Consider the following 12,500-nt stretch of genomic DNA (forward strand, 5'->3'; position numbering starts at 1 on the left):
TAATCTGATGGTTTGAGTAAATAGAGGTTAAGGTTTGTGGCCCATTATAACTTTATCGTTTTGAGTCAGATTTGTAAACCACTGCTTGTTCCAGATGTACAAAAGTCTTTTCTAGATAAACTCTTGGAATGTGACAGTGTTTACTCAGATTATAGAAGGTTACAGATCCTTTAGTATTTATTCCAGGTTTCTCTCTGACACACTAATTCTGCACTAAGGTGTAATAGAAGTGTTCATTTCATGTGTTTTATCTGAAACAGACGTGTGTGACGTGTGTGACGTGTGTTTGTTGTGTTCAGATCCTCCTCGGAAACGTGTGGACTCTCCCATGTTGACCCGTCATGGCCGCTGCCGGCCCGAGAGGAAGAGTCTGGAGGTGCTGAGTGTGACAGATCAGGGCTCCCCGACTCCGCCCCGCAGAGCCCTCGACACCTCCGCACACAGCCAGAGGTCACAACTATACAAAGTTTTTCAGGCTTGATGTGATGGCCGAACAGTGAGTAGGGAATAGGGACTAGAGCGTAGGGAATGGGGCGTTGTAATTATAGAGTAGAGAAGAGTAATTAGGGATGTGTGTAAAGAAGACACTAGATTATTGATTGGAAGGTTTGGGACCTTCATCTGCCACCTCTGGGCCCTTGAGCAAGGCCCTTAAACCTTCTATGCTCAGGATAAATGCTCAGTCTGTCATACGCTATAAGTATGGATAAGTATCAGATCTGCTCTCTCACACACAAACACACAGTAGAAAGTGGTGTGTGTGTGTGTGTGTGTGTGTGTGTGTGTGTGTGTATGTGAAATTAGAGCTGTGAGTTGCTACACAACAGAAAGACAGTGCTGCTGTAACATTAGCTGAACTGTTTGACACAAAACACAAGCCGCCTCATTAACACATTATTTCACTGATGAACAATGAAAGGGATTATTGAAGTGTTCAGTTGTATGTGCTGTGCATGACTGTGTGTTTGCCCTGTGTGTGCTCAGATCTCGCTCAGTGAGTGGAGCGTCCACCGGTCTGTCCTCCAGCCCCCTGAGCAGCCCCAGAGTAAGTTCTGACTCACTCTTCATTCATTCTGTGTGGAAAAGACAATCACTATCAAGTGTTTTATTAGTGTTCACCTACTTCACACTGTTCCATTCTGAATCATGAGTCATAGCATGGACCTGACACACACACACACACACACACACACACACACACACACACACTGCACAGTTTATTCATTAACCTTCTGCCAACACACTAACACACATTAACAAGTTCCTGTGAAACATTCTCCTCCTGTTGAGCTGTGTGTCATATTTCTGACTTGTTTCCACACCCAGTGTAACTCTGTTCTTACTAATCATGAGCACTAGCTCTCATTAACTCTCATCCTCATTCCTGTTCTCTTCATCTCTCCATTCTTCTGTCCTTCTCCATCCCTCTGTCCACTTTCTCTCCCCCCTTGTCAGAGTCCAGTTTTCACCTTCAGCCAATCTGAGGTTGCCTCTGCCACCGCCACCAAAGCCAAAGATCCCAAAGTGGGAAGCAGCCCCGCCCCTCGGGCAGCCCAGCGCGTGCCTGACCAAAAAACGCAGACGCTTCCATCCAAGGCCGCAACCGAGAGGCCACATCTGCAGTCAATGAAGTCTCTTCCCCTGCAGACACCACCCTCCCCCTCACCGTCTCCACTGCTCTCCCCCATCCCTCGTTTCTTCTTCTTCCCCGCTCCGTCCGTCCTGAAGTCCGTCACTAAGTCCATCTATCCTAACTCTACCCATGTGTCGCAGGTTACGCCCCAGGATTCCCCGCTTCCCACCCCCCTTGGGACCCCCCAGCATCCCCCTCCTACCCCACCGTCCTCCTCCTCTTCCTCTTCCTCCTCACGGGCTGAAGGGGGTGGGGCTGGCAGCAGTGCAGGGGGTGGCTCCCTCACCCTCACTCCCCCCTCCAGCCCTGGTGCAGGTAGTGGAATGGCTGCTAGCAGCTCCGCCCACTGGAGAAGTCGTCTAAACTCGTTCAAGAACAACCTGCTGGGCTCACCACGCTTCCATCGCCGCAAGCTGCAGGGTGAGATGCCACACACTGTGGGAGAAGAAGTTATTAACACTTATTACCGCTAGTCAACTTCCCTCTTTCCTGCTCACACAAAATACTTTTAACAGTAGTTTTATTTATGATCCAAATATCAACCCTGTCCAGGGTCCCGTGTTCACCGTGAAGCGTAAATCTGACAGTTAATAGAACACTTACAGAGTAGTTGTATGTCACTGTGCTCACATGAGTGCAGAGGAACTGATCTGAAGAGACATCTCAGCAGCAAGCCGAACCACAGCTCTTATTATGGTGTTCGTCCTGCTCCTGTTTGGAGTCGCATCGCTCCTAACTACATTAGAATGTGTGTAATTGTACAGTTCACAGAGCAACAACTTTTCTGCTTTAGATTATAGTTGTCAGCATAAGTTATGAATTTCTAAATGATGCGTACAGATATTATGCAGCGTCCCTAATTTACCAGGTTCTGGGAATGCTAACTTCTTTTTGTTATTTTAGTTCCTACATCAGAAGACATGTCCAGCCTCACGCCCGAGTCAAGCCCAGAGTGAGTAATGAGCCACAAGCATGAGATGATTGGGTTCTTTCATTTATAGATATGTTACATACACTGTAAAATAAAAAATAAATAAATAATATATATATATAAAGTTTGTGAACCCAAAATCAAACAAAATTATTATACTTAGTCTTTTTTTTAGGAAAATGTTCCAATATTATATATCTGTGAGAGGCAAAAGTATGTAAACCTCTAGGGTTAGTATTTAATTTCAAGGTTAAATTAGTCCATCTGATTTCAGTCAATGAGACAACAATCAGGTCTTCATGAGTGTCCTGTTTTATATAAAGAACAGAGATATATTAAAGTCTGATGTCCATCACACGTGTTTGTGGAAGGGGATCGTTGTAAAAACAGTGGAGATGTCTGAGGACTTCACGAGTTAGTGTTGCTCATCAAGCTGGAAAAGGTTACAACATCTCTTAAGAGTTTGACCTACAAAATTCTATAATCAGACAGATTATGTATAAATGGAGTAAATCTAAGACCACCGGTACGTCCCCAGGAGTGTTCAAACAACAAAGATCTCATTACATTAGCAACATGTGAGGAAAATGACAGTTGATCGTTCATAGTTACCCCAAGGTTGTGAGCTGTGACTGAAGGGTAGATCAGATCATTATGCAAAGATATTGTAAGATAATGACCTGGGGATGAATCACCTGATGATCAGTAGTTGATATGTCAACGATGATATGTGTGTCAGACATGCTGAGATCTAAACAGAAGCTGTGCTGTCTGTGAGTGGGAAAGAAAAGATAAGGTGTGTATCATCAGCATAGCAGTGGTAAGAGAACCTGTAAGAGAGTGAGTATACAGGGAGAAAAGGAGAGGACCAAGTACTGAGCCCTGTGGGACACCAGTGGAGAGTCTGTGTGCGGATGTTGTCACTCCCCTCTATGTTACCTGATAGGTAGGAAGCAAACCATTGGACAAGAGGTGGTTGACCGTATGAAACGTTACTGAAAGGTCTAGGAGGATGAGGACAGATGAAGCTTGGCTGATCTAGCAACATGTAGTTTCTCAGAGACATCCACAAGGGCTGTTTCGTCTGAGGGCTTATACCTTATACCAACATGCTTTGGGCCTGTATTGCTGCATCTGGACCAAGAGCTTGCCATCATTGATGGAACATTAAATTCAGAATTCTACCAGTGAATTCTAAAAGGAAATATCAGGACATCTGTCCATGAACTGAATCTCAAGAGAAAATGGGTCATACACCGAGACAATGGTCACAACACCCAAGTCTGTGTACCACAGAATGTTTAAAGAGGAACAAAGATAATGTTTTAGAATCAAGTCGATGTTCTGACTTAAACCCAAAGGACCTGAAGCAAGCAGTTCATGTGAGGACACCCACTAAAATCCCAGTTATGAAAATGCTCTGTACTAAAGAATGGAATAAAAGACATTGTGAACGTTATTGAGTCACAGATACTGAAAATAAAGGTTCACATACTTTTGCAACTCACAGATATATATATCACTGTAATATTGGATATTTTTTTCAATCATTTTTGATAATTTCATTGATTGCACACAAACTTTCAAGCAACACTGTGTGTTTGTGTGTGATACCTCGTCCTCTGTCCTTTATAGGTTGGCTAAGAAGTCTTGGTTTGGGAACTTCATCAGTCTGGAGAAAGAGGAGCAGATTTTTATTGTGATTCAAGACAAACCTCTGAGCTCCATCAAAGCTGACATTGTCCACGCCTTCCTATCAGTAAGTGCTCCATCTTCTTTTCCTGGTTTATTTTTATTGTGTGGGATTATAAATCATTATAAACACTGAGAGTGGGATTATAAATCATTATAAACACTGAGAGTGGGATTATAAATCATTATAAACACCAGACAGAGGGATTATAAATCATTATAAACACTGAGAGTGGGATTATAAATCATTATAAACACTGAGAGTGGGATTATAAATCATTATAAACACAGAGAGTGGGATTATAAATCATTATAAACACCAGACAGAGGGATTATAAATCATTATAAACACTGAGAGTGGGATTATAAATCATTATAAACACTGAGAGTGGGATTATAAATCATTATAAACACAGAGAGTGGGATTATAAATCATTATAAACACCAGACAGAGGGATTATAAATCATTATAAACACTGAGAGTGGGATTATAAATCATTATAAACACTGAGAGTGGGATTATAAATCATTATAAACACAGAGAGTGGGATTATAAATCATTATAAACACCAGACAGAGGGATTATAAATCATTATAAACACTGAGAGTGGGATTATAAATCATTATAAACACCAGACAGAGGGATTATAAATCATTATAAACACCAGACAGAGGGATTATAAATCATTATAAACACCAGACAGAGGGATTATAAATCATTATAAACACAGAGTGGGATTATAAATCATTATAAACACTGAGAGTGGGATTATAAATCATTATAAACACAGAGAGTGGGATTATAAATCATTATAAACACCAGACAGAGGGATTATAAATCATTATAAACACTGAGAGTCATTTTTTTAAGATTGAATGACTCCCCATCTCATTGTATTCTTCTTCTTCCCATCACTTCCTTTACCTTTCTATCTCATGCCATCTCTGATCTTCTCTTCTCTCTTTTCTTTTCTTGTCTCTTTTCCCACTCCATCCGTTTCCTTATTTCTGTCCCTTTGCTGTGTGGGTTTTCAGTCTGACGTCTGTGTCTGTTCCTCAGATCCCGTCGCTGAGCCACAGTGTAATCTCCCAAACCAGTTTCCGTGCAGAGTACAAAACCTCCGGCAGCTCCTCCGTCTTCCAAAAGCCCATTAAATTCCAGGTGGACATCGCCTTCTCCGAGGCAGAACGGGAACGAGAGCGGGAGAGAGAGGGAAAAAGGGAGACTGGAATCTATAGTGTGACCTTTACCCTCATCTCAGGTTTGATGATCAGTGATATGAACTGTGCTTGTTTTTAAGTAGTGTACTTAGTTCTGATCATGAGGTCTGTGCTGTGTTTCTGTTCCTCAGGTCCTAGTCGCAGGTTTAAGAGAGTGGTGGAGACGATTCAGGCTCAGCTGCTCAGTACTCATGACCAGCCCTCTGTCCAGGCACTTGCTGGTGAGAGAACTACTGAGAGACCCACACACTCGTCTGGGTCTGCACACACTCGTCTGGATCTGCACACACTCGTCTGGGTCTGCACACACTCGTCTGGGTCTGCACACACTCGTCTGGGTCTGCACACACTCGTCTGGGTCTGCACACGCTCGTCTGTGTCTGCACACGCTCGTCTGTGTCTGCACACGCTCGTCTGTGTCTGCACACGCTCGACTGGGTCTGCACACGCTCGTCTGGGTCTGCACACGCTCGTCTGGGTCTGCACACGCTCGACTGCGTCTCCACACGCTCGTCTGCGTCTCCACACACTCGACTGCGTCTCCACACACTCGTCTGGGTCTGCACACAGTCGTCTGGGTCTGCACACACTCGTCTGGGTCTGCACACACTCGTCTGGGTCTGCACACACTCGTCTGGGTCTGCACACACTCGTCTGGGTCTGCACACAGTTGTCTGGGTCTGCACACAGTTGTCTGGGTCTGCACACACTCGTCTGGGTCTGCACACACTCGTCTGGGTCTGCACACACTCGTCTGGGTCTGCACACACTCGTCTGGGTCTGCACACACTCGTCTGGATCTGCACACAGTCGTCTGGGTCTGCACACACTCGTCTGGGTCTGCACACAGTCGTCTGGGTCTGCACACACTCGTCTGGGTCTGCACACACTCGTCTGGGTCTCCACACACTCGTCTGGGTCTGCACACAGTCGTCTGGGTCTGCACACACTCGACTGGGTCTGCACACACTCGTCTGGGTCTGCACACAGTCGTCTGGGTCTGCACACACTCGACTGGGTCTGCACACACTCGTCTGGGTCTGCACACAGTCGTCTGGGTCTGCACACAGTCGTCTGGGTCTGCACACACTCGTCTGGGTCTGCACACACTCGACTGGGTCTGCACACACTCGTCTGCGTCTGCACACACTCGACTGGGTCTGCACACACTCGTCTGCGTCTGCACACACTCGACTGGGTCTGCACACACTCTTCTGGGTCTGCACACACTCGACTGGGTCTGCACACACTCGTCTGGGTCTGCACACACTCGTCTGGGTCTCCACACACTCGTCTGGGTCTGCACACACGTCTGGGTCTGCACACACTCGACTGCGTCTCCACACACTCGTCTGGGTCTGCACACACTCGTCTGGGTCTGCACACACTCGACTGGGTCTGCACACACTCGACTGCGTCTGCACACACTAGACTGGGTCTGCACACACTCGTCTGCGTCTGCACACACTTTCATTACTGAGTGATTATTTATTTAGATAAAGCTGAACAAGTCTTTGGTGTTTGTGTGTAACAGATGAGAAGAATGGGATCTCCTCTCCCTCACCTGGCACTCCCACTCACCAGAACTCACGTCGCTCTGAAGGGGGCGGAGAACGTTGCCAAGAGAGGGCGGAGCGTACAGATATTGCAGGTACGGGTGGCAGTGGTAGCGTCATCCAACGCAAAGGCTCAGGAAAGGACAAGACACGCCTCCTGTCGTCCAACGGAACCCAGTCCCAGCCTTGAGAGAACTCTCTAGACACACTCATATGGAGCGTTGAATCTGCCCCAACACACAAACCCCTCCCCTTCACTTGCCCAAAAAGTCCCACAACCCCCCAGTCACGGACCCCACCTCATGGGTTAAACCTGCAGCTCCAATGCAGCTGGGAGAAAACGAGGAGCATATTGAAGTGGAAATGCTCTTACTCACCGACACGGCGAATCACCTGCGAACATCATGAGCTCTCACAGAGCCTGAACTCTGATGTCACTCACACGGAGGATCTTCAAATTCAAACAGACTTGAAGTAAACGTTTAACAATTAAAACTGAACATCTCAAGGCTAAGCTACATATACAAGTTGCTGATCATCTGGATGGAGGTGGGAAAGGTGGGATTGTCTCCATTACATCATCATGTCATCATCACTATCATCACAGAAAACTCCTTTTTCAAACTCAAAGAAATGCCACTAATATAAACTGCCTTTCTGAAGACACCTTATTAATGACAATGATCCAGAATAAGATGGGAGAACATGGTCTGAGAACACGGTCTGAGAACACGCTCTGAGAACACGGTCTGAGAACACGCTCTGAGAACACGGTCTGAGAACATGGTCTGAGAACACGCTCTGAGAACATGGTCTGAGAACACGGTCTGAGACCACGGTCTGAGAACACGGTCTGAGAACATGGTCTGAGAACACGGTCTGAGACCACGGTCTGAGAACATGGTCTGAGAACACGGTCTGAGACCACGGTCTGAGAACATGGTCTGAGAACACGGTCTGAGACCACGGTCTGAGAACATGGTCTGAGAACACGGTCTGAGACCACGGTCTGAGAACATGGTCTGAGAACACGGTCTGAGACCACGGTCTGAGAACACGGTCTGAGAACATGGTCTGAGAACACGGTCTGAGAACACGGTCTGAGAACACGGTCTGAGAACACGGTCTGAGAACACGGTCTGAGACCACGGTCTGAGAACACGGTCTGAGAACACGGTCTGAGAACACGGTCTGAGAACACGGTGTGAGAACACGGTCTGAGAACATGGTCTGAGAACACGGTCTGAGACCACGGTCTGAGAACATGGTCTGAGAACACGGTCTGAGAACACGGTCTGAGAACACGGTCTGAGAACACGCTCTGAGAACACGGTCTGAGAACACGGTCTGAGAACACGGTCTGAGAACACGGTCTGAGAACACGGTCTGAGAACACGCTCTGAGAACACGGTCTGAGAACACGGTCTGAGAACACGCTCTGAGAACACGGTCTGAGAACACGGTCTGAGAACACGCTCTGAGAACACGGTCTGAGAACATGGTCTGAGAACACGGTCTGAGAACACGGTCTGAGAACATGGTCTGAGAACATGGTCTGAGAACACGCTCTGAGAACATGGTCTGAGAACACGGTGGACCTCGAAGCTTCATATTGATCGACATTTCTGTATCAGCAGAAGAGAAAAAAGATGATGAAAGTGAAACGATGGCTTTGCGTAGAGAACTGATGACACCAGTAGAGGATTTGCTCTGTGAAATCAAGTTGATCCCCAACTCGGCCTCTGAGAACGAGCATGCTTTTAATCTGATGATATTTAATTTAATTTTATGATATTTAAATGTCCTTTAATCCGTCCAGAATCAGGACGAGGAGACAAGAAGCTCTAAAGGACTGAATTCTGGGACCTTCAGAACAAATCCAACCAAGTGAATGTCAAAGATCAACAAACACACAAGCTACTTTACACATAATTATTCACCTTAAGATGTAAGCACATTTATTTATTTATTTATTTATTTATCTATCTATCTATCTATCTATCTATCTATCTATCTATCTATCTATCTGTTTATTTATTTATTTATTTATTTATTTATTTATTTGTTTGTTTATTTATTTATTTGCTGTGGACTTGGCAGCCATCTCACAGGTAAACAAATAAAGCACAGCAGATGGGAAATTTTCACATTCATTTTGTTTCCAAACATTAAAATGATGCTGCAACACTTTTCTGTTCATCTTCTGTTTCTGTTCTGTTCATCTTCTGTTTCTGTTCTGTTCATCTTCTGTTTCTGTTCTGTTCATCTTCTGTTTCTGTTCTGTTTGTCTTTCTGTTCTTTTCACTTTATTTATTTAAGGAAAAATACAAAACAACAAAGATGACAAGTGAAGAAAAAAAGACTTGGAGAAGAAATTCATGTTTGTGGCAGTAAAGATTTGGTGAAATCATAAAGAAATAAAAAGGTTCTAAACTAAACTGACTCTCAGTGAGGAAGAAGAGGAGAAATAAGACAAAGGAAACGAGGAGACATGAAGATCTTCAGCATCAGTAAGAATGTTAACCACTAAATCCCAAAGAGAGACAAATCTCATACTGAATGTGAGCAGTATTCACACACAGACACTCTCTCTCTCTCTCTCTCTCTCTCTCTCTCTCTCTCTCTCTCTCTCCCTTTAAGCCCCTCCCCCTCTGATAGGGACACTGTCCACTTCCTCTTTGCTCCTGTGTTTAACTCCAATTAAAAGGTGATGAATAAAATATCTTCACCTTGAATCTGGACAAGCAGCAACACAGTTGAAGCTTCAGTCCTGAGGCCATGTTCAGGGGAATAAAAAGGTCCAGCGATGAAGTGATGAGGTCTTTTAGGAGGAAAGATTTTAGGTCTGCTGTTAAGAGAATAAAGCCTTCGTTTGGAGAGAATCAAACTACAGAGATTGTGTTTCAGAGCAGATTTGATAACTCTCGGTTCCTCACATTGCTTCTTATCATAAAAAAGAAAACTCTGATCCCAAAATCCTGTTTTTATTTAGTGAGATTTAAACAGAGGCTCTGTGTCAGTATCACACAGTCAAACACACCCAGGAGAGACTGGTGTGAAGAGCACAAAGTGGGTGTGGCTTCCTGCAGGGTGACGTGAGGGAGGAATAAAGCTGATGGAGCTGAGCTGCTGATGGACAGAGTGGAGTTGGAGTTAATGAGCTACGGAACACTCCAAATGCCTTAATCACAAGCTGAGCACGTGGAGCTGACTCTCCACACACACACACACACACACACACACACACACACACACACACACACACGCTACTGCAACTGGCACAAATATTGCATCTGATCAAGAAGAAATTATTTTGAGAGAGAGAGAGAGTAAGGTGAGAAGAGAGGTCATCATCATCATCATCATCATCATCATCATCGCTGACTGACCCTTTGCTGCCCTCATTGCACAACACTCTGTCTCCTCCCTCCCTCCCTCCCTCCCTCCCTCCCTCTCTCTCTCTCTCCCACACACACACACACACACACACACACCCACACACACACACTTCTAACTCATCTTCACATGTGTATCATCATTTATATACCTCATGTATCTACTCTTTCTCTCTCTCTCTCTCTCTCTCTCTCTCTCTCTCTCTCTCTCTCTCTCTCTCTCTCTCACACACTCACTATAATTCTTTTTACTTTTTAGATCATAATCCTACCTGCCTGTCCCCATATACTCCCACAAACAGCACACCCCCTCAACAACCCCCATCCCCCCACACCCTCTCATCCCCATTCACCCCTGCATTAATACCTTTCCTCATACCCATTCACGCCCCTCTTCCTCCACCCCCGCTCCACACTTTCCCTCACCCCCACACACCCTCTTTGTTCTTTATCCATACTATATTTATGATGATTATTGATTATCATGTCATTGTTATTGATTATATATGATAAGATTGTAAATCTGTACTCCCTACATGCTCCCCTACACACATCATTATACCCTCCACAGCCCCCCCCACCCCACCCCACCCCTCACAGCACAGTAGAAACCATGTATTCCAAACGATGATGGAAGTCTTTTATTTTGGTGGAAAACCATGGAGGAAAATAAAATGTCTGTATTATAATTCAAATAAAAAGTGCACTATTATTATTGCCTGTGACAAATAAAGAACAATAAACATCATGGAGAAAAACTGGAACACTCTTCTGTCACCTCTTTGCCTTCTGGGTGTCAACGGAGCATGCATTAAACGTAAAATAAATACAAATTTGATTATGAATAAAATTCAAAGTGTCTCAGAGAATTGTGAAATAAACTCTGAAGTGGGTGTGTGGGGTAAGTGGGGTAAGTGGGGTAAGTGGGGAGGTGATGGGAGGTAATAAAGGGATACAATGTGGTCAATTCTACTGTTAATAAAGAATGCGATTTAGAATTAAGAAGTAGCCAATCAACGTGCAGGAAGACAAGCAGGATTAGCCAATGACATGTGCGGAGGCGGGGTTTGTCGGAATGTGGGTGGGAACAGAACTCCCAGGTGTTTTACAGACACGCAGCAGAGCGAAAAGATTTTCGGCGTAAAAAGTGACACGTTGTTGTTCAGACGGACAGTTTACAGGTAAGACTTTACACCTCCGTGCGTTTGGCTCTCGCTTCACTGTTTAGGCTTAGGGTAAAGAAATAAAGGCGTTTCTGGAGTAAAATCAATAAAATAAACGAATTAAAGAAGTCAATAATGTGAGGAAAAAGTCCGAATTTATCGGAAATCTTGTACAAATTAAAATGAAATTTTACTCCCTGTTAAATTAAAGTCACTTCCTTATTTATCAAAACTTTTACTGAAGTTCAGGAGCAGTAACATTCCACAGAGTCTACAATCTACATCAGTCTGACGTGTGTGTGTGCGTGTGTGTGTGTGTGTGTGTGTGTGTGTGTGTGTGTGTGTGTGCGTGCGTGTGTGCGCGCGCGTGTGTCTGTCTGTGGGTGTGTGTGTCTCTGTGTGTGTGTCTCTGTATGTGTGTGTGAGTGTGTGTCTCTGTATGTGTGTGTGAGTGTGTGTGTCTGTACTGAAGTTTACTGAAGTTCAGGAGCAGTAACATTCCACAGAGTCTACAATCTACATCAGTCTGACGTGTGTGTGAGGTGTATGTATGTGAGAGTGTGTGTGTGAGGTGTATGTGATTGTGTGTGTGTCTGTGTGCGTGTGTGAGGTGTATGTATGTGAGAGTGTGTGTGTGAGGTGTATGTGATTGTGTGTGTGTCTGTGTGCGTGTGTGAGGTGTATGTATGTGAGAGAGTGTGTGTGTGTGAGGTGTATGTGATTGTGTGTGTGTCTGTATGTGTGTGTGAGGTGTATGTATGTGAGAGAGTGTGTGTATGTGATTGTGTGTGTGTGTCTGTGTGCGTGTGTGAGGTGTATGTATGTGAGAGAGTGTGTGTGTGTGAGGTGTATGTGATTGTGTGTGTGTCTGTATGTGTGTGTGAGGTGAATGTATGTGAGAGAGTGTGT

At 44.8% G+C, this 12,500-nt stretch overlaps 2 protein-coding genes and 1 long non-coding RNA gene across 10 annotated transcripts in view; 2 read left to right on the top strand and 1 right to left on the bottom strand.

The window, feature by feature from the left end:
* brsk1b (BR serine/threonine kinase 1b) overlaps positions 1 to 10,689 on the top strand; it is a 24,676-nt gene extending 13,987 nt beyond the window's left edge. For 2 of the 5 annotated variants that reach the window (XM_047801175.1, XM_047801174.1), the window contains 8 exons: positions 300 to 450; positions 985 to 1,045; positions 1,456 to 2,053; positions 2,537 to 2,585; positions 4,200 to 4,323; positions 5,317 to 5,518; positions 5,609 to 5,698; positions 7,012 to 10,689. In XM_047801175.1, coding sequence (XP_047657131.1) covers positions 300 to 450; positions 985 to 1,045; positions 1,456 to 2,053; positions 2,537 to 2,585; positions 4,200 to 4,323; positions 5,317 to 5,518; positions 5,609 to 5,698; positions 7,012 to 7,223 — 1,487 coding nt within the window. In that variant the 3' untranslated portion in view covers positions 7,224 to 10,689. The remainder of the gene's footprint in view (positions 1 to 299; positions 451 to 984; positions 1,046 to 1,455; positions 2,054 to 2,536; positions 2,586 to 4,199; positions 4,324 to 5,316; positions 5,519 to 5,608; positions 5,699 to 7,011) is intronic. The other 3 variants (XR_007137979.1, XR_007137980.1, XM_047801177.1) reach the window with 3 other exon arrangements.
* On the bottom strand, positions 1,856 to 4,238 carry LOC125138878. The gene is made up of 3 exons (XR_007137981.1): positions 4,179 to 4,238; positions 2,237 to 2,365; positions 1,856 to 2,068 (listed from the first exon to the last, which is right to left on the bottom strand). It is a non-coding gene; the product is annotated as an uncharacterized LOC125138878 (long non-coding RNA).
* A 783-nt stretch (positions 10,690 to 11,472) lies between the features above and the next one.
* cpt1a2b (carnitine palmitoyltransferase 1A2b) overlaps positions 11,473 to 12,500 on the top strand; it is a 35,968-nt gene continuing 34,940 nt past the window's right edge. For all 4 annotated transcript variants that reach the window (XM_047801115.1, XM_047801118.1, XM_047801117.1 and 1 more), the window contains exon 1: positions 11,473 to 11,609. The gene's annotated coding sequence lies outside the window, so the exon portion shown is untranslated. The remainder of the gene's footprint in view (positions 11,610 to 12,500) is intronic.

The sequence above is a fragment of the Tachysurus fulvidraco genome, chromosome 15 (genome assembly GCF_022655615.1).
Source record: "Tachysurus fulvidraco isolate hzauxx_2018 chromosome 15, HZAU_PFXX_2.0, whole genome shotgun sequence".
Classification (NCBI taxonomy): Eukaryota; Metazoa; Chordata; class Actinopteri; order Siluriformes; family Bagridae; genus Tachysurus; species Tachysurus fulvidraco.